This window comes from Rhinoderma darwinii, chromosome 5 (assembly GCF_050947455.1).
Source record: "Rhinoderma darwinii isolate aRhiDar2 chromosome 5, aRhiDar2.hap1, whole genome shotgun sequence".
Taxonomy (NCBI): domain Eukaryota; kingdom Metazoa; phylum Chordata; class Amphibia; order Anura; family Rhinodermatidae; genus Rhinoderma; species Rhinoderma darwinii.
The window spans coordinates 66,480,064-66,501,687 of record NC_134691.1 but is presented as its reverse complement, the minus strand read 5'-3'; the positions used below and the strand labels follow the sequence as shown (position 1 = coordinate 66,501,687).

Below are 21,624 nucleotides of genomic sequence, written 5' to 3'. Positions count from 1 at the left end.
GTCTCATCAATGAGCAGCTTGTAAAATTGAGTGCAATTTACATAACCGTTAAGTATTTTCCTAATGTACATTGTGTGTATTGTAATACCTGGCAGAACCTTTCTGATTTTTAGATTAATATTTATTTAGTAAAGGAAAATCAAAGGGATTAAGAAGTCATCATTTTAGCTCTAATCCTGCTTTGCATAGATGAGACCAAGAGATGCGATTAATGCTTAAGGCTCAACGGGTCTCTATCTTACAGAAATACACATTATTTGCATTGTGTTTCGGTGCACTTATCGGATTTTTGCCATCACCACTTTGGTCTGATTAGATTGATTGGAAAGAAATATATTATTGTGCTGATTTTCTAGACTAAGAATCTCCATTCCCACCACAAATGTTTGTTTCAAATTATGTGTTTTATTTTAGGGGAACCTTTCAAAAATTTACTATGAAGACAAAATATACTGTGTTACTCTGAAATTCCACTGCTGTTTAGGTAAAAAGTAAGATATCCTTTCTACACTACACATAGATTATGTTCTTCCCAAGTCTATGCTATGGTGTCCAAAGAAATACTGCCACAGGTCGGAAAGTTGAGGAAAATGGAGCTTTAGAGTCAATAATATCATGTCTGTTAACATGGAATCTTCCTAATTTAGACTCTCAAAAGGGAAAATGTGTAGGAAGTATGTACTTATACAGGTTTTCCAGGATGGGGGGCATTTTTTTATACTGATGACCTATCCACAGGCTAGGCCATCAATATATAATCAGTGGGGGACCGAAACCTGGACCCGCACGGATCAGCTGCTCTGGCTGCCTCCGGAAGCTATGCAGTGGTCGGTGCCCTAAGTAGAAGGCTGCGACAACTGTATAGCGGCCGTGCGGCAGTACTGCAGCTCTGCTCTTATTTAAGTGAATAATAGCAGAGCTGCAGTAACCCAGCAGGAGCCTTTTGCTTCCGGCACCGACCCTGCATAACTTCTGGTGCCCGGAGGCAGTCGGCACAGCTAATTGGTGTGGGGTTCAAGTGTCGGACAACCACGATCATATACTGATGACCTTGTGAATAGATCATCAGTATAAAAACCATCCCCCCAACCTAGACAACCCTTTAAGTATGGTTTCCCAGAATTCGGGCTTTGGATTATTTTGAAGCAACATCTAGACACAGGCAATGATGAGTATATGTAGAGCACAGTTGTCCACTATTGCCATATGCATACTCTTTACTAAAAATAAATACCACTGCAGTAATACTTTCATTGTTAAAGGGCATGTCTAACATGCTCATGTTCTTGTAGGTATTTTTTTTTTTAAGAAAGCCATATAAGAGCTCTTAATACACACCTCTTACAGCCCATATCAAATGACATTTCATCATTTACATCTCTGCACTGTTTCATTTTGGAGGGTTACCGACCCCTCCAATTTTGAGGAGTTTCCAAATCTAGCTGAAATGGGTCAACCACAACCTTTCAATGGCGGACCTGTTTTATGTTTAACAACAAAAATTCTTAATACTTGGCTTCTTGGCAGCGGCTCGTAGACTAATGCTGTTCTGCTTTGTTAATTGTATGGAAATAATTATTCTTGCACTCTTGTCTTTTGTTCATATAAGACAGTGTTCCAAATGTTTCATGCATGTTTGTTTACTGAGGCAACTTACAAGTAATTGCTCTCACTTCTTGCATATTGATTCTGAAATGTTCTTGGAAGAAAAAAGAACATGAGTCAGAGCTTAAATCCAGACCAACAGCAAAAGCTGTAGAATGAACTTGATAAACTTAAAAGAAAGGAATCCATTGGCCAAATGGTGGTATCTCCATGTCATAGAGTCTTGTAACTTCAAATACATTGCATAGCCTGGGACCCCATACTTATTGCACTTTGTCCAGCCCATAGCTTGCCATTCAGAGCTGTGATCAGCTGCTCACTGAACCAAGATCAGATTGTAAGCGCTATGGAGATGTACCAAGGGGACAAGGCAACTTGTATCTGCCAAAAGAATATGTTCATAAGACAAACTTCTCTAATCACGTGCGGGACAAGTAACCTCATTCAACTTCAACTGTGTTCTGACATTGGAGTAGTACACTTTAATATAACTCAATAAATAAAGATGTTGACATTCTTTGCATAATTTACATGAGAACCCATTACAAAATAATACTCAAGATATCTGTCCTCCTTTGATTCCTATGTAAAAGAAAACTCAAAAGTCGCCAGCCACATAAGATTTGATTAGAAAATTAAAACAATATGAGCTTTTAGCTTCTATGGCCTGGAGGGAGCAGAAGAAAAAGATGAGAGGGCGATAGGAGTAGTCATCAGGTAGAATGGCACTCTCCGTCTGCCTTTGTAAGCCATCTCTTTTTTATGTGCCTACCATTAAAGACATACAATATTTGGTTACATCCCTCTATTCAGACTTAATTACCTTTTCTCCTTTTGTCGTGACAGGGGTGGAAAGTTTTTTTTTTTTTTTTGCTGTGTCAGAAGAGGTCGTCACACATTCTTCTGCAGTTCTCTTCATTAATTCCTCCTTGCAGAAGCATTTTCTATCGTGCTGGGAAGGTAGAAGGGTGTAATGGAAGAACCCTGAACCATCAGCAGGAAGCACTAAGCTGGTTAATGCAGTATAATTGTCTGGACATAGACTGGCCTTTGTTTGTGCGGTTCACTACGAATCAGCTGTAATTAACTCCAGAGTGTTTCCAGATTGCCAGCAAAGAAAAATTACAGCTTTTCTGTTTTAAATTGGAAAGAGCACAAAGACATTAACTATGCAGATTGCTTTTACTTTGATATATTTCTGTCCACTAAGGAAAAGCTTATTTTGCTCCCGCTCCCCCCAAAATAACAATGACTTGGTTATCTGATTTAGGGTCTTTTAAAGTGTAATGGCTACTAAATAGTTCATCTGTTACATATTTTACCCCACGTCATATTTCATAAGGTTCTTTTAAAAACTTTTAAGTCCCTCACCTTTTTATGGGTCTTTATGATTTGGGGTGGCATCTGTTGCTTTTGATTAGTATGGCGCTTTAGAATTTTTTCACTGAGGGCAGAGGTAAAAATAACCTGTGTCTATATGTTTGTTATAGGGTGTAGGTCTTGTACTTTCCCAACAGCTAGTGAGGAACAGGTTTCTACCAGGCGTCTTGCTGTGTGGCTAGAGTTATCAAAAGGCCACTGAATATTTAGACTTGACTTGTTAGCTACATGTTGATGATGACTTAGCTTTTATTTTGGGTATAGGAGAATAGGATGGGGGTTGAACGTGCAGTGGTGGCAAAAGTCAATTGAGCTAAAATCCACCCCTTTTACCACCAAATACACTACTTCATAGTCAAGGATTTTTGACATTGGCTAAAAAAGGTACCAGCAAAGAGTTTCTAGCTAATGGCTCTAATAATACTCTCCCTTGTACAAAAGATCTGTCAGCAGCTGATGCAAAGAGAGTCCGGCCAAAATCGCTTTTTTTTCCTCCTGAATTTAACAATAAGGAATTTAAGCTTCAATGTGGCTTTAGTCACTAAAGAAAAGAAGCTCTTGGTGTCTGCATAATACCACTTTGATGGATTTTTTCATCAGTCCTCTGTACGTGGTAACAAATAAACAAGTATAATTATACTTGTGAAGGCCTATTCATTCCTTTGTCAGGATTAGATATATGTGCAGTTTTCACACTGAGCTTCTCTTTTGTCTTTGCCTAACTCTCTATGACATATTGATAGAGGATTTGGTATGGGGAAAAGGCCATAGCAGAGACAGTGATGACCTTTTGGAAACTTGATATAATTCAAGGATTTTTATTTATTTACTCTCTTTTTTTTTTTCCTCTTATAAAGATTTGTAGGTTGGTAGCACATTATGTCACAAGTGGGCAACTTTTAACCCTTTCTCAAAAAGGAGAATTGATGACAAAGTATTTGAGATGGTCAAATAGCAGATGGAATACAAAAAACAATAGGCTAAGAAGCCCATTGGTTTTCTCTCTCTGAGTTCTAAGCAGTGTGGCTAACCTAGCATTCCTTTCCTTTCATCCTATCCTCTTGATCAGATCACGTTCTTTTTAATCATTTCACAAACACTGTCTCACTGGACCGTAGAAGAAGGCTGGGACAATCTCAATTAAAAACAGGAGTACACCGTGATTTTTGTTCTAATCAGAATTCTGCATTTTAAATACAGAGGAATTTCAGCTCCCATTGTTCAGCAAGTGCCTTAGTTTTATTACAAGAGATTTCTGGGTAGGTTTTTGGGTTTTTTTTGTTTTTTTTTTAGCTTTCAAAGAGCTCAGTAATCATGTAAAACACTGCTGAGGGGAAGCTGAAGTCAATAATTTCACTACTGGTTCGTTCTTTCATCCAAATTTTGATAAAAGAATTTGGGCATTAAAGTTACCTCTTTATACATTACCAGAACAGCTTCTTCTTGTGTACTGAGGTATGTGTTTTATAGTGTTTGTTTGCTTTATTTTCATTTTAGCTGTTCCCTCTTGGAATGTGAGTCTTTTTTTTCATTTACTGTACCTTGCAGACTGTGACACTTTTTTGTGGATCAGTTTTGGAATGAAAGACTTCTGCATAAGCCATGTTTTTTTTTTGTGCTTCTGTTTTGTATTCAGCAGAGAACTTTAAAGTGTTTGCAGTGGCAGGGTTACTGTTTACTTTTCAGCACAACTTTGCTAAAACTTTTTGAAGAAAGCTATGGCTGCGAAGCTTGAAATTTTCCTCCTGGGCTGTCTACACTGACACCTCAAAAAAGTATTTGAGTTGACAGGAGTATTAATTAAATGTAACATCTGTTTGTGGAATAACTTCTGTAATTATTTATATCGTATGTTTTAATCAGACCACCAAATAAGAAACTTTTTCCTATTTTCTCCTGTTGACTGACTTGCACAAATATACATCACCTATCCACAAGCAGTTCCCATTAGTTCAAAGAAATTCTATTTATTTTTTTATATATATTTTCTTTAGTGAAGTGCATATGTGTTTATATAACTGTGACTGAAATCTGATGTCATTGTTTAAGGGGTGTTTGATTAATTTGGGTCGGGTAATGTATAGAGATGTTTGTTATGGCAACAGTACTAGTTAGATTGGTAAACTTCTCTATGTATAGTGATTGCTGGGGTAAGGTATGTGACTGGTCCCTCCCTCCAGTTAGGTCTCTTTCTTAACGGACATATCATATTCATTAGCCTTATGCTTTTCAACATCTATTTTGAATTGTGTTGAGGTTATCAAATGCACATCAGGCACCAGCCTGACTGAGATACACTCTACATATTGAGAGTTATCAGACGACAAGATGATTTTTTTATGTTTGTGCTGACTACATTCGTATTATGATATGGGCATTAGCTAAAAACCCCATTAATGATCTGCAAATCAGCTGAAAATGAACCAAGAAGGTGGAGTTTGGATTTGAAGCTTTTTTAATGCACTCACCTTTAGCCACTGACACAAGAGACAGCACAACATTAGTACTAGGAAATATGCTGTGCACTTATATTGTGTAATATATTTGATCCAGATCAGTGCCTTTTTGTTTTTGTGCACATGGTGTTTGTGCACAAATTTGCCATCCCAAGGTAAACATGTCTGTGTTTACTAATTAGAAAATGATTCCTCTTTCATGCTCTTTGTGATCAAATTATTTCAAAGGGGTTTAAATCTTCATGCATTCCACGAGCGTAATTAACCTGTAACTCATCAATGATTAAAATTACACACCAAGCTTTGTGGCGCTGGATGCAGAAGCAATTAGACTGTCATTTTAGCCATCAATGATACCAAAACTAATTTTGATTCATTTTCAATCTATGCAAATGGTCTGATGTATGTGATAATTCTCCCATTCTGACATAACTGACGCAATTAGATTTGATTACTGTAAAAAATTAAATCCTTGAACTCTACATTTTGTCTCCTAAACTGACCTTTAGCCAAGCAAAGTTTATTTGTAAAGATAATCGGGAAAAGATCATTTGTAATTATTAGCAGAAAACAATAAATCTATTGTTTTAGATATTTATTGATTTATTTATTTCTTGGAAATTTCTACAGTTCTTTTTTTTATGGATAAAAAAAAGTTTCAATCAAGTTCTTATATCCAATATGCCGATCTTATAATATCATAAACTTTTTTTGGGGTATTTCATGTGAAAACAAAATATATAAAGTGTTTAATAAGGTCCTTATGACAACTCCTTTTTTTAATTGAAGGTGGCCCCGCTTCCAAAACCTCCCGCTAACAGCCAGGAGAAGTGCCGGCTAGCCACACATCTTCCCTGCAGGAGAAATATAGTGTTACATGGTGGCAATTCAAAGAAATTGGCGGCAATGTAATAAATGGATGGGCTAGATCTGCCAGATCAATAGTTGCTCTTTGTTAGCAGTTCTTCCCTCTGGCTAATGGGGGGGGGGGGGTGTTCTCACGCCTACCACTATAGAGTGTATAAGTCAAAGGTAGACTAGGTGGTGGCGGCTCACCAGTTCCTGTAAGGCTCTAACTCTAGGTGTATCTTCTAATAAGATGGATTGAAAGCATAGTTTCCCAATAGTTGGAAAACCAATTTGTCTATCTAATATTGACAATCCTATATTATCTATGTAGTATTAATATTATTATAATATGATAAATGCATGCTGCCTGATAAGATAATACATGAAAGCCAATGTGCCATTGCATTGTACATATACGGCATAAAAGCGTAAAGTAGATGTGTAAAAGCTACTGTAACATTTCAGTACATTACAATCAAAAGTCCACTTTTACAAGAGATTTGCTCAGTTGGTTGTCTACTGGAAACTTATATCATGCATAAACAAAATGCATATGTAATAAATGTAAATATTCACTATAACCAGGACAGATTGTTATGTGCGTATCCCCTGGGTACCAGTCAGACATTTTAGTCATTTCATACGCTATAACCTCTTTTTATCACACCAAAACCATTATTAATACAAATGTCTTCTCTCAACCTTATTTTTTTATCCAGGTCCCTAACAGGCTGGATGAAATGAGATCCACATGTAGCAATTGCCATGGAAACCTGTGACTCCCCTACTATATCAAGGCAAGAAAATGGGCAGAGCACATCAAAGCTATGTAGCGCCACACAACTTGATAATGAGGTGCCCGAAAGAGTCGCAGGGATGGAGTCTGACAGAGAAAACAGCTCTTCAGATGACAACCTGAGAACGGATGATCGCAAAAGTGAAATCTTGCTGGGTTTTGGCGTGGAGAATGCAGTTGCCACTCAGGTTAACTCAGCAAAAGAGATACCCTGCAACGAATGTGCCACAGCGTTCCCCAGTTTACAGAAATACATGGAACACCACTGCCCTAACGCTCGCCTTCCTGTCTTGAAGGACGAAAATGATAGCGAAATAAGCGAGATAGAGGACAGTGATGTGGAGAATTTAGTAGGGGACATAGTTTACCAGCCTGATGGATCAGCTTATATAATTGAGGACTCCAAAGATAGTGGGCAGAATGCACAAACAGGAGCGAATAATAAACTCTTTTCTACAGCTATGTTTCTGGACTCGCTTTCAGCAGCTGGAGAGAAGAGTGATCAGTCTGTTGCAGCATCCATGTCTTTCTACCCACAGATCATTAACACTTTTCATATTGCTTCATCCCTCGGGAAACCATTTATGGCCGATCAGGCTTTCCCAAATACCTCAGCATTAGCAGGAGTTGGTCCTGTCTTGCACAGTTTCCGTGTCTATGATCTCCGACATAAGAGAGAAAAAGACTATCTTACCAGTGATGGCTCAGCCAAAAACTCCTGTGTGTCCAAAGATGTTCCAAACAATGTGGACTTGTCTAAATTTGATGGTTGTGTTAGTGATGGGAAAAGGAAACCTGTTTTAATGTGTTTCTTGTGCAAGTTGTCATTTGGTTATATTAGGTCATTTGTAACCCATGCTGTGCATGATCATCGGATGACCCTTAATGATGAGGAGCAAAATCTTCTCAACAATAAATATGTGTCTGCCATAATACAGGGGATTGGCAAGGACAAAGAACCTCTTATAAGCTTTCTGGAACCAAAAAAACCCAATTCTGTTTTCCCCCATTTTTCTACTACAAACCTCATAGGCCCCGATTCAACCTACCGTGGTTTATGGAGTGCTTTTCATGTTGAAAATGGTGACTCTTTGCAGGCAGGATTTGCATTTTTGAAAGGAAGTGCAAGTTCCGCTGGTTCAACAGAGCAGTTACATGGGATCAACCAAATGCCAAAGGCTGAAGTTAATTTGGGAGGCTTGCCTTGTCCAAAATCAAGCACCCCAATTACCTCTGTGTCCCACAGCCACTTAACATCTGACTTAAACAAGCAGGTGGACAGCAAAAACCAAGACATCAACTGTGAAAGGCAAACAGAGACCAGTAACTCATATCCTCATGGGGAGCTCCCTATTAAAAGTGAGCCTGCTGAAGAGGTAGATGAAGACGATGATTCATATTCGAATGAACTCAATGAGGAGGAGGTTTTAGGTGACCTAGCAGATAGTATTGATAGCAAAGATTTCCCTCTCTTAAACCAAAGCATTTCTCCTTTATCATCCAGTGTGCTCAAATTTATTGAAAAGGGGACCTCTTCATCCTCTGTGACTGTTTCTGATGATTCAGAAAGGAAAAAGCAAACTGCTGTACTAAGAACTAATAGCAATGTTGCTGGTAGCTTTAATATTAGTGGCAAGGACTTTGAGGATGCAAGTGCCAGAAAAGACTGTGCAAATTCTCTTTCACCAAATGAACTGGTTAGAGGAGAAGAAGATCATTTTAATACTCCTCACCAGCATAGCTTGGTACCTGTCACACCCGGCATAAATGAGGGCTCACCGGGAAATGGTATAGAGTGTCCAAAATGTGACACAGTCCTGGGGTCCTCAAGGTCATTGGGTGGCCACATGACAATGATGCATTCTAGAAACTCTTGCAAAACTCTAAAATGCCCCAAATGCAACTGGCACTATAAGTATCAGCAGACTCTAGAGGCCCATATGAAGGAGAAACATCCAGAGTCGACTGGCACTTGCTCTTATTGTAAGAATGGACAGCCGCACCCTCGGCTTGCCAGGGGTGAAAGTTACACTTGTGGCTATAAACCCTTCCGTTGTGAGGTTTGTAACTACTCTACAACTACCAAAGGCAACCTCAGTATTCATATGCAGTCAGACAAGCACCTAAATAATGTCCAGAACCTACAGAATGGGAATGGTGAGCCGGTCTATGGCCATTCATCCCCAGCACCTAATACAAGTCTCAGTGGCTGTGGGACACCATCTCCATCGAAACCAAAACAAAAACCCACCTGGCGTTGTGAGGTGTGCGATTATGAAACTAATGTGGCAAGAAATCTCCGTATTCACATGACAAGTGAAAAGCACATGCACAACATGATGCTTTTGCAGCAAAACATGAAACAGATCCAGCACAATCTGCACTTAGGCCTTGCACCAGCTGAGGCAGAGCTTTATCAGTACTACCTAGCCCAAAATATAGGCCTGACTGGGATGAAACTGGAAGGCCCAGCTGACCCCCACATGATGATTAACCCATTCCAGCTTGACCCTGCCACAGCTGCAGCATTAGCTCCAGGACTTGGTCAGTACTTAATGTTTCTTACATGTCAATCATCTTGTGTGTTATGCATTATAACTATTGCCAATACTCAATAGACAAATCTATTCTTTTGTAATAAGTGAAGCTCTTCTTCCTAAAATTTGCTATAAAGAGTGAATTTGTAGTGTAGTTTAGCAATCACCTGTCAAAAAACTGTTTTGTCATGCCATTTTCAATAAATGATGGTTAGATATAACTAGCTAACTTTGGGTAAAACAGAATATCACTATTTTATAAAGCACCAATGCAGCTTTAAGCGATTTTCTTGTATTTTAAAGGCAGTATAATGTAAGGAAGGTTTAAACAACATGTGGCTCTTGTTGAACTACTGACTGGCACAACTTACTGAGAGTGGTAGTTCTGTAACAGCTGCAGATACTCAGGCAGCTTGACTAAAGCCAGGCCTACACCTAGACTTTTTGTAGCACTACTGATTGACTTTAACTTTTGAGCTACAGCTGCAGTCCAAAGTAATACATTGAATTGCATGTAATCTTGTGGACTGCAGCTGTCACTCAAGAGTCAAACTCAATCAGTAGTGCTACAAAAAGTCTAGGTGTAGCCCAGGCCTGGCCTTACTGTCTCTTTCCAATACATGAATTGCAGTAGAACATTGCTTTGCTTTTTAACATTATTTTATAGACGATTATTAGCATTGTGGTTTTTATTAGGTTGGGCAGTATGAGCCATGTGCCTCATATATAGTAACCTGACTGACTACACCTATGAAGACCACATTTGTTTTTAGCAAAGTATGCAATGGGCTATTTAGAATTCATTGTCAATTATTTAGTGGGACTACAATTAGCTCTCTGTAAATTAATCTAGGGGATGTGGCAAAGCATTCCTGTTTTGTTATTTTATTGATCACCTTTTCTGGCTTTGAAAATACAAATTCCTGAATGACATCATGCCCAGTAGGAGTAATTAAAGCTATCTGATGAGGGAATTTAAAAGTTGAAAGGGATGATTGTAATTGATCCTGATTCAATCCTATTACAGCTTTTTATAGTTTAAGCTCCAGAGAAGGCAAACTCCTGGCTGAGGCTTTATTTTAGGGATTCCATTGTGCATATGCTTTGCTTCCTGGTCTCCAAGTTCCTCTTTTCATTTTTTTTTCTCCCCTTTTCTCCGTAGTAAATAATGAGCTGCCGCCTGAAATCCGACTTGCCAGTGGTCAGCTAATGGGTGATGACCTGTCCCTCCTTACTACAGGAGAGCTGTCACCTTATATCAGTGACCCTACGTTGAAGCTTTTCCAGTGTGCTGTTTGCAACAAATTCACCTCTGACAGCCTGGAGGCCCTGAATGTGCATGTGAGCAACGAGCGCTCTCTCCCTGAAGAGGAATGGAGAGCTGTAATTGGAGACATCTACCAGTGCAAGCTGTGTAACTACAACACTCAGCTGAAAGCCAACTTCCAGCTCCACTGCAAAACTGATAAACATATGCAAAAGTATCAACTGGTGGCTCATATCAAAGAAGGGGGCAAGAGCAATGAGTGGAGACTGAAGTGCATCGCTATTGGTAACCCGGTGCATCTGAAGTGCAATGCTTGTGATTACTACACCAACAGCGTGGATAAATTACGCTTACACACCACCAATCACAGGCATGAGGCGGCTGTGCGGCTGTACAAGGTAAGAGAACATGGTGGCTTTCTTCTTCTTTTGCCTCTTGGGTTTAATAGTTTGAGCAATAAAATAAAACTAAAGTATCGACATTTTCTCTGAGAAAAAGTTGGTGTTGCCAATAGCAACCGGGGGCTGTAATTCATTTCTGTAGTCCAGTTTAGAAAATGAATTCTGATGGGTTGTCAGAGGCTATTTTTTCCTCTAACAATTTTGATACATAAGAGTTCATACGATACTTTACCTTTATTTTTATATATTATGATGAGCTGAGTATTACTTGGTGGTGGTGGTGGTGATGGTTCCATCTCAATACAAAGTATCTCTCTCTCTTTCTCTCTCTCTCTCTGTACCTTTATCTCTTCACACACTCTCTAATTCTTATGATTTTTTTAAAATTTTCTTCTCTCTGTCTGTCTCTCTCTCGCTCTGTACCTTTATCTCTTCACACACTAATTCTTGTGTTTTTTATTTTCTTCTCTCTGTCTCTGTCTCTCTCTCTCGCTCTCCAACTTTATCTCTTTCACACACACTCTAATTCTTATGTTTTTTTAATTTTATTTTCTTCTCTCTCTCTCTCTCTCCGTCTCTCTCTCTCCCCCTCTCTCTCTCTCTCTGTGTCTCTCTCTCTCTCTCCCTCTCCCTGTCTCTCTCTCTCTCTCTCTCGCTCTTTCTTTGTCTAAATTAGTGTAAAGAGTTTTGTATACCATGTGTTACCCTTTTTTATTATATTCCCTTTTATGTCTGTGGTTCACATGGGGAATGATACGACACTTTATCGGGCCATAATTACAGTACTTAGTGTTTTCATTATGTGTTACCATACTATTGCTGATTATCATTCCTCTACACTGTCTTTATAGGCATTATTATTTGTCCGTCTTTTCGTGAATACTCCGTTTCTGTTTTTACTTTGAGATATGTATAATATAGTTAGACTGGTTTTTACAATGAATGAGGATTTTAGCTTACAAGAATGATAGGCAAATAAAATATGTGCGATCGCTATAGGAAATCTCCAGTTATACTTGTCATAGTTTGCCTAAGGTAGAGTGAGCCCACCCATCTCTTCTAAGTAGCTCTCGACTGCGAAAATGATTTGCTGTCAGTTTTGCTGCTGACGGCTGCTTAACGCTGGACTGTTCACTGGCAAGTACACCTCCCATGTGCAATCAATAATCAATAGCATTCATCATGCACGTCTGAAGCTGCTAGGCCTTGCTATAACAGCATTAGACCGGCACCAGTTTCTGCTTAAACCAAACTATACTTTAAGAGTAGTATACAAAAGTCTTCTCAAACAGGCTATATATCCAGTTATATGGGTTAATATATTTTTACATGTAGTGGAAATCAAGGCTAACAGGTATCACATGGATGTTTCGGATTCAAGTGTTCAATTAAATAACAATTTAGAGATATGCTAAGGCAAGTGCATTAGATGTGAATCAATAATTATGGCCTTGTCTCCTGAAAATATTCACATACACATATAAAGAAGAATATGTGTAAAAGTATTCAGAGAAAGCAATAGTAAAAAGTGCAAAGATAGATAGATAGATAGATAGATAGATAGATAGATAGATAGATAGATAGATAGATAGATAGATAGATAGATAGATAGATATGAGATAGATAGATATGAGATAGATAGATAGATAGATAGATAGATAGATAGATAGATAGATAGATAGATAGATAGATAGATAGATAGATAGATAGATAGATAGAGAGATAGATAGAGAGATAGATAGATAGATAGATAGATAGATAGATAGATAGATAGATAGATATGAGATAAATAGATATGAGATAGATAGATAGATAGATAGATAGATAGATAGATAGATAGATAGATAGATAGATAGATAGATAGATAGATAGATAGATAGATATGAGATAGATAGATATGAGATAGATAGATAGATAGATAGATAGATAGATAGATAGATAGATAGATAGATAGATAGATAGATAGATAGATAGATAGATAGATAGATAGGATACCTATAATTGTAAGCTGTGTTGGGAAACTTTTATTTTATTTTTTAAAAGCAGTCCCCTTTAGCTCAGATAAAAGTATCCAGCTCCAATGGCAGAAATCAATGCTGCTATGTGGCCAGATGAGCCCACCTGGTCCAGTTGTGGGTAAGATGCCCAGTGCTAAATAGTTTGTAACTCAGTGTTAGTCTGCCTCAGAATATTGGATCATAAACACAATTAATGGCTATTGCCTATTATATATACCTTAAAATATTGTATCCAACACCCGGAAATGGCAGCTAATCGCCTCCTCACAGCACCACTTCTTCTTCAGTATATTGAGTGACAACACTGGTGGTCGCAGCAGCGCGGAGATCTGGTGTGGTCACCTGCATAGTGCAGTGCCTGTTACTGTTACTAAGCAACGGCCTGATTATATGTGACCAGTTACAAATTAATCATAGTCTCCTAATAGTCTTCCTAAACCCAGAGAGCAGGATCCAGACCCTGCAACAGAAGGCAGTCCTACTGTATATAAACGAATGTAGATTTGATGCTTTTAGTGGTATGCTCCAGCAGCCCATGGGTTACACTGTACTTTACCAAGCTAGTGTAGCTTCCTCCGCTTACAGGCCTGTAATCTGAGAAGATGTGTGGGGGAGTTAAAAAAATATTTAAGTTATTTTAACTTATACCCTTTACCTAAATGTCACCTTTGATTAAACAGCCAAATAAGTAATAGTTCATCCTGCACAAGCCGAGCTGCTATTTAACTTGTTGCCAGATTACAGTATATCACATGAACCGAATATATCCTGATCTTCTGAACAGACTATCCGCTGGCCATACTGGCATGCATATACCTAGAGCAGGGTAGTTACAAAGTAAAAAATAATAATATATATGTATATATATGTATATATAATATATATACATACATACACATATGTGTGTGTATATGTGTGTGTGTGTGTGTGTGTGTGTGTGTGTATATATATATATATATATATACACACACACACACACACACACACACACACATATAGTTCGTACATATAGTCATAAAAAAGTTGTGAAGGACAATGGCCTAAAATGTAATGTAGTTTATAAGAGAATCCATTAATATTTGCATTGATGGACATGTTCTGGACAATAACCCTCACCCTTGTCCAGCTATATGCAAATGAGGTTTGTAGTACAATATGTGTGATTAGATACAAATTACCTCTAAATCAAGATTCTGAAATTGTGTGAACCTATTGTTGTATATTTGATGTCGGTTTAGAAGACTGGATGGGTAAAAACCCTGGCAAGTACATTTACGCGAATAGTAACTTCTGATTTTCTGTTTGGATGACTGGCTAGTGAATTTTGTGCTGAGAAAAAATGTAACCAATTAAAACCAGTGCAGGAATGTAATATAGCGGCTCAATAAAATATCTGTTTATATTAGAAACAAACTTAAATGTATTATCCATGCGTTCTGCATTCCAGGAAATATTTGTAGTCCTGCAGATTTTGAGAAAAACTTAACCCCCTAATAGCCAAAGCCTATTAAACCAGATTTATTGCAAAACAATAAGATTCAAAAACAATTCAACTCAGAAGAAGGCCTGAGCCACAATCCATCAGACATCTATACGGTATGGAACTATAAGGGCACATACAGATGTGGCAGATTTGCTGCGGACAGGCCGCAGTCGAAATCTACAGCAGACTTTTTTTTTTTCCTTTGGCTTCCATTGCTTTTGAGGTAACTTAGTGCAGACGTTGCGGAAACTAGCTGGCGGTGCGGAATTTACGTTCTGCATCATGCGCAGTCTGTTGCGGAGAAGCAGCGGTTTTTCACTGTGAAGTTCAGCCTTTGCAATGCAAAAACTGAAATCTGTGGCAAGTCCGCTGCAAAATCCACCATTTCTGAATAAAGTATGCAAATTTTGCTGCAGATTCGTTGTTTATTTGCCACGAATTTGCAGCAAAATCCGCAGTGGTAAATCTTTGCCACGTCTGAACGTGCCCTAATAAGTTGTCCATGTAAATCTATGGGTCCGTACTCTTCCGCTGTGTACACACGGATTTTATACAGAATCTGCGAGAATTTTTTTTTCCCTACATTTCATTGCATGCTGCAGTACAAAGGTATTTTTTACCTAGAAGCAATACTTCTAAAGGAATAATAGGTTGTCTTGAAGGAGGCACCATACAACGGCACTCAGAGTGCCTATGGGTCCATAATATGGTTTGCGTATGTGTACATGAACAGATTATAAATGCCCTATCTCCTACATAATCTGATCGGCGCTGTAATGTGGATAACAACGGTGGTTTTAAATTTGGAAAAACGATAATTTTTGAGCCAGTTATGAGCAATTTTAGATTTATGCTAATTAGTTTCTTAATGACCAACTGGGCGTGTTTTTACTTTTGACCAAGTGGGCTTTGTACAGAGGAGTGTATGACGCTGACCAATCAGTGACCAATCAGTAACCAATCAGCGTCATAAACTTCTCATTGTTCCAGCCCAGCTCCTTTCACTGCACAATCACACTGTAACAATGGGCTGGAACAATGAGAAGTGTATGACGCTGATTGGTCACTGATTGGTCACTGATTGGTCAGCGTCATAAACTCCTCTGTACGACGTCCAGTTGGTCAAAAGTAAAAACACGCCCTGTTGGTCATTAAGAAACTAATTAGCATAAATCTAAAATTGCTCATAACTTGCTCAAAAATGATCGTTTTTCCAAAATAAAAACCACTGTTGTTACCTACATTACAGCGCTGATCAGATTATGTAGGAGATAGGGCACTTATAATCTGGTGACAGAGCCTCTTTAAGCTATGGTCCTTCACAATATGCACCATGAGGTGGTGTAGATGCTGTAGCAGCCAGGTATCCCCCATATTTGGATGTCTATAGGGGTGTCCTTGTACTTTTTCTACATAAGGCTACGAGGCATCTCCTTGATAGAGAGGCATCTACGAGCTATGCCCCACTCTGGCAGGGAGTAATTTGAATTTAGTTGTATGGGTTTTTTTCAGTGTTTTGTTTTTTTAAGTCACCCCTTATACTGTATTCTCCATTGATGCATGAATAATAGACCCACACACAACAATGACAAACCTCCCCCACATAATTCCCAGTCCGTGTGATGCCGCGTGGTTAGAATTTGACCTGGTATAACTTACATTACATTGATTGGTTGGCTATGTATTGATTTCTAGGCAGATGAAATATTGTACTGCCTGTTGTATAGGTTGCTTATTCTTTAGGTTATTGTTTTGGTTTTATCTGTTTCCAGATTCATAGAATTGATAGGGAACTAGTTTTTCCTTTCAACTTTTACTTTTGTGCTGAATTTTTCTACTAGTATTGTCGGCTTAAACGGAGTGGATAATCCAAAACAGACAGAACAATTATGTACAGGGATCATAATGAGTTAAAGTAGGTGAAGGTGAAAGGTCAGATGAAAAGCATCATCTGCCCAGATGCTTAACATTAAACTGATCTTTTTAATAAAAAATCTGTTTCACAGATGGCGTTTTAATGCCTTTGGCAGGATTGGGGCAGTTTTAACATTAGACGTATGCTAGTAAAAATTATTTCTGTATTAGAGCAGAACAACACCTTTTGCTTTTATGTTCAGAGGTAGAAGGCATGTGGATACATTTTTCTGGCATGGAACCCAGAAGCCCAGAACTGATGGTGTTTCCATATGGACCTATATATCCAAATACCCAGTGTCTGTGAGATGAAATGATGATTGAAAGAGCAAACAAATACCTTACTCGAGCATTAGCATTACTATCCACCGAGCTTTCCTTAGGAATGTACTTTGCAACTCATTTATTTTAATGTATGTGCAGCGCTGCTGGCTATTGGACGACCTCTTCTTAATAACATCCTTCTTGAGTACGATGTAAGACATGTGTGTGCTAGATCATGTAGCATCGAAAAGGAAAATGGCTTCTTAAATGTATTGTAACATTGTGTTCTCAGCGCATATCTACAAGCTGCCATACTTCATAGCTATAAACACGCAGCAATGCTGACAAATGGCCATGCTCCCACCACAATTTTCTTCTTAATCCAATGCTTATGCAGTAAGAAAAAAAATATATAGTATATCAATAATAAAAAATATATAGTATATCAATAATAAAAAATATATAATATATCAATAATAAAAAATATATAGTATATCAATAATAAAAAAAGATATAATATATCAATAATAAAAAATATATAATAGATCAATAATATAAAAAATATAGTCTATTAATAATAAAAAATATAGTATATCAATAATATTAAAAAAATATAGTATATCAATAATAAAAAAGATATAATAGATCAATAATAAAAAAGATATAATAGATCAATAATAAAATAAGATATGATATATTAATAAAAAAATATATAGTATATTAATAATAAAAAATATATAGTTTATCAATAATAAAAAAATTATATATATCAATAATAAAAAATAAATATATAGTATATCAATATAAAAAAATGTTAATGTACCGTGGTATTTTTTTTAGCTATAGTTAGGCTAGAGCTGCAGGGTGACACATACAAGTTTAGATCACTGTGACACAACCTCAGCGGCAGGGTGTCCGAGCATGATGGGAGTTGCAGCTTCCTGACAGTTGAAGGGGTTTGGTCTAGTGCAAACTTACACATGCTCATTGACAACCACTATTGGGAGCCAATATAGTGCTTATAGATCTTATCGCCCATCTTTCTGCAAACCGAGAAACATGCATTCAAATAAATATACACTGCACTGTGTGAACAAGAACTGCAATACCTATGCAGTAAAAGAAAAAAAATACAGTACATCAATCTATCAATAATGAAAAAGAAAATATATAGACCATCAGTAACAGAAAACAAGTCATCTATGGCCTATCATAATGTACCTTAGTATTTTTTTTACCAATAGTTAGGCTAGGGCTACCGGGTGACACATGCAAGTTAGGTCAAGTTCACAACTTGTTTTGTGCACACGTTTGTGGCGTACGACGACGTATACGTTGTTAAAGTAACAAAACCGTATGCATTTACGCTTACGATTTTTTTAGTATACGTCATATACGTATAGTAAAAACGAGATGTGAACTTGGCCTTAAGATCACTGTGACAACCTCAGCCGCAGGATGGGAGTTGTAGCAACCTGATAGTTGGAGATCTATGGTCCACTGCAAAAGTTACAAATGCTTAGCGACAACCACTAATGGTAGCCAATATAGTGCCCTAAGCGATTAACACCCATCCTTCTGCAAACCCAGAAATCTGCATTAAAATAAATATGCAGCGAATCAATACTGCACTGTGTGAACAAGAGCTGCAGTTTCATTTAAACCCTTCTCCTTGGCTCTGCCTATGAACATGTCAGTCTTCACTGCAGTTATGGCATTCTATTCGTAAGGCAGGAAGAACACTTATGGAGTTTTGTGTGTAAACCTGAGCCCAATACACATCTGCCATTTTATTGAAATGTCCGCTACATTTATGAAAGATGGTCGTACATAGACGAGACCATGTTCTGTAAATGTATATGCTGTTGTATTTCTTTTAAATCCTATCGAATGAAATGTAATGGATTCCATTATGCAAAGGAAAGCTTTAAGTCAATTAAGGAAAAATCATCATGAAATATATATTACATACGCTGTATCATTATTGTTCTCAGCCACCAATTAGTTAGGGATGTTCACACAGAAGAAATATTATCACACACATTAGGCAATAGAGCAAACAGTGCAATACAAGCAAGGGATGTTTGAGAGGATTGATTGATGGTGTAATCTTGGGTCACTTAAGGCCAGCAATTTTCATGGTCAGCTTACTAGCTTGTATTCGATGCAAGAAATTTAAATTCCATGCAGCATCTGTTCTTCAGATGGTCTGTTATTAGCCCCTATGCTTGTGCTAGTTTGGAACTTGTGCAATTGGATTATTATTCGTGATAGCAAAACAGTGATTTCTCTACTGGCTATTTTTTTTAATCCCTAATTTCTTGTATGTGGCTCTAATGTGATGTGAGTGTATGGTTTTAGCTTAATTGTTTTACGAACTGACAGAATCTAAGTATTTTTTAGAGAATGCAATACTGCCACCTATTGGTCAAATGGCCATGAAAATAAGGGCTGCTGTACTGAAGCAATCTTTTTCTATTGAGATACTGTTTAATGTTGCATAACCTTCTTGTAATCAACACCAAGATTAATCCAATTAGGAAATGAAAAATTTTTCACATCGAAACCCAAACCTGCCGATTTTGACAGAACCGGCGTAGAATATGTACGCCGCTCCATCCACACAGGGTAACTCACTACCAGTGGTCTGCCAGCAGCTCTTTTCTCTCGCCATTAAAATAATGTACGCTTGTTCCGGTGGGAGAGATAGTTGTTGGCTGAACAAACATTTATCTCATGTGCTTGTCCAGATTGTGGCTGGTTCCGCACAGCCATAATATGGCTGCACTTTGCTTTCATGTTGTGGACACAACACCCAGACAGGAATCCCCCCTTTGCAGTTCTAATGACCAAATTGATGGATATATTTCCTGTGCCATTAATCCGTAAGGTTACGTCCTCACGTAGCCGAAGAAATCCGTGTCGATTCCATAGCAAAATCCACATGTTACATGTGGATTGTGCTGGAGATTCACCGTGAATTCCCCCCCCCCCCCCATACATTGAAGGGGTGAAAACAAATCTGCAATAAATATTCAACATAATTGAGATACCGTGGACTTAAAAGTCCAATTTCGAGAGTATTTTTCCTGCTACATGTGGAAGGGGTGTTGGAAACTCCATCCACATGTATTGTATGGTACTTTTCTGCGGATTTGCTGTACAGAATCTGCACATCAAATCTACATCTGAACTTGGCCTTAGAAACTGAGAACCTGTGCATTATTTTACAGTATTCAGGTTATGGTTAATACAACAACCATAATGCAACAAATATTAAAGCCTAAACGTCATAAGTATGCTAAAGCAAAAAGATCTGCATTCCTGTCTTCACTTTGCTGCGTTCTGCATAAAGTGATGGGTTGAGTACTTTAAAATGAATGCAGCTTATTCCAGGCCGACTATACCAACATTATCATTTAAAAGAGAAAAACTATTCCAGATATGTATGGCTGCAATTATTGACCTGTCATTGTTCCAGTATGATGGTAAAAGAGGTCAGGAGATTCTGCAGGGCTGATTTGCATAAAAATCATTGTGAGAACGGAAATTGGACTAGATCTGTAGAGCGGAGGAGCCACAGTATGTTTTGCCTAATGGCATTCAAGTGATTTGTTTAGATGGAAAAAAAAAAATTCTCGGAGATAAACAAAAATGTTATTTTCTCCTTTTCTGAGACACATGACCTGGTAAAACAATGCACATTTCAAGAGGGACATTGACACCGACCAATATATAAAGGTTACATTCATTTACATTGTAACCAGAAGCAATCCACAGATGGAAGCCGGTTCACAGAAAAGTGCTGTGATTGGACACCTATTACGTATGTCACCCTATAAAATATATATGTGTATATATATATATATATATATGTGTGTATTCGATCAAAATCTATTTAGACCAGAGCTACATAACATCTTTGACCACCTAGTATTTGTGTCCAGTTTAAGCCCAGTGACGTTGCCCTTTGTACGCTAGCATTAGTTTGTGTTCAACCCATAAGAAGTTGTGGTTGACTATAGCGTTTGAGTGGCACTCCAATAGAAGTCAATGACAATCTTGAGTGGTCACAACACTGCCGTCATGGGGTGGTCATTAACCATTATGTTGACCTCTCATCCCTTGAATTGGGTGAATGTCTCATCATGTAACCTTCTTGGCATTGTTTATGAAGATCGGGTGGCACGCTACTCATCCTCTCTAGATCTGACTAGATATAGCTTTTTCACTATGTTTTTCTGTCTCACTGAATAAAGATATAAAGCATCAAGCAAATAAATGACACACTAGAACTAGTGACGATATAGTCATTAGTCTTTGGTGGATGCGGTACAGCTTTTAGACTCACGTTACTCGGCCTTCTAGTTCCCGTCTATGGTCATTATGGGCATTTCGCTGTAGCTTAACAATCCCTGGAAGTAAAGACTTGGGCTGCAGGCACTCCATATGCATTGGTTCCCAATTATTTGTTTTCACGATTAAGCAGTAACTCCATGAAATGTACACTTGATAACAGAGCATGGCTGTAAATTGCAGGTTGTTAGGAGAACCTTAGTGCTACAAGCATCCATAAATAGCAAAGCCGTCAATTATGTCCACAGACATAACCCCAATTGGACAGATAAGATGCACAATGTAGAATGATGCACAG

General features: G+C 38.0%; 1 protein-coding gene and 1 long non-coding RNA gene across 5 annotated transcripts in view; one reads left to right on the top strand and one right to left on the bottom strand.

Annotated features, from left to right (window-relative positions):
• The window catches only part of ZFHX4 (zinc finger homeobox 4), a 149,332-nt gene that overhangs the window by 23,252 nt on the left and 104,456 nt on the right, over window positions 1-21,624 (top strand). For all 4 annotated transcript variants that reach the window (XM_075826103.1, XM_075826100.1, XM_075826101.1 and 1 more), the window contains exons 2-3: window positions 7,010-9,630; window positions 10,786-11,288. In XM_075826103.1, coding sequence (XP_075682218.1) covers window positions 7,056-9,630; window positions 10,786-11,288 — 3,078 coding nt within the window. In that variant the 5' untranslated portion in view covers window positions 7,010-7,055. The remainder of the gene's footprint in view (window positions 1-7,009; window positions 9,631-10,785; window positions 11,289-21,624) is intronic.
• LOC142651424 (uncharacterized) lies at window positions 1,521-13,611 on the bottom strand. Its single transcript, XR_012847623.1, has 3 exons — window positions 13,527-13,611; window positions 2,429-2,738; window positions 1,521-1,699 (listed from the first exon to the last, which is right to left on the bottom strand). It is a non-coding gene; the product is annotated as an uncharacterized LOC142651424 (long non-coding RNA).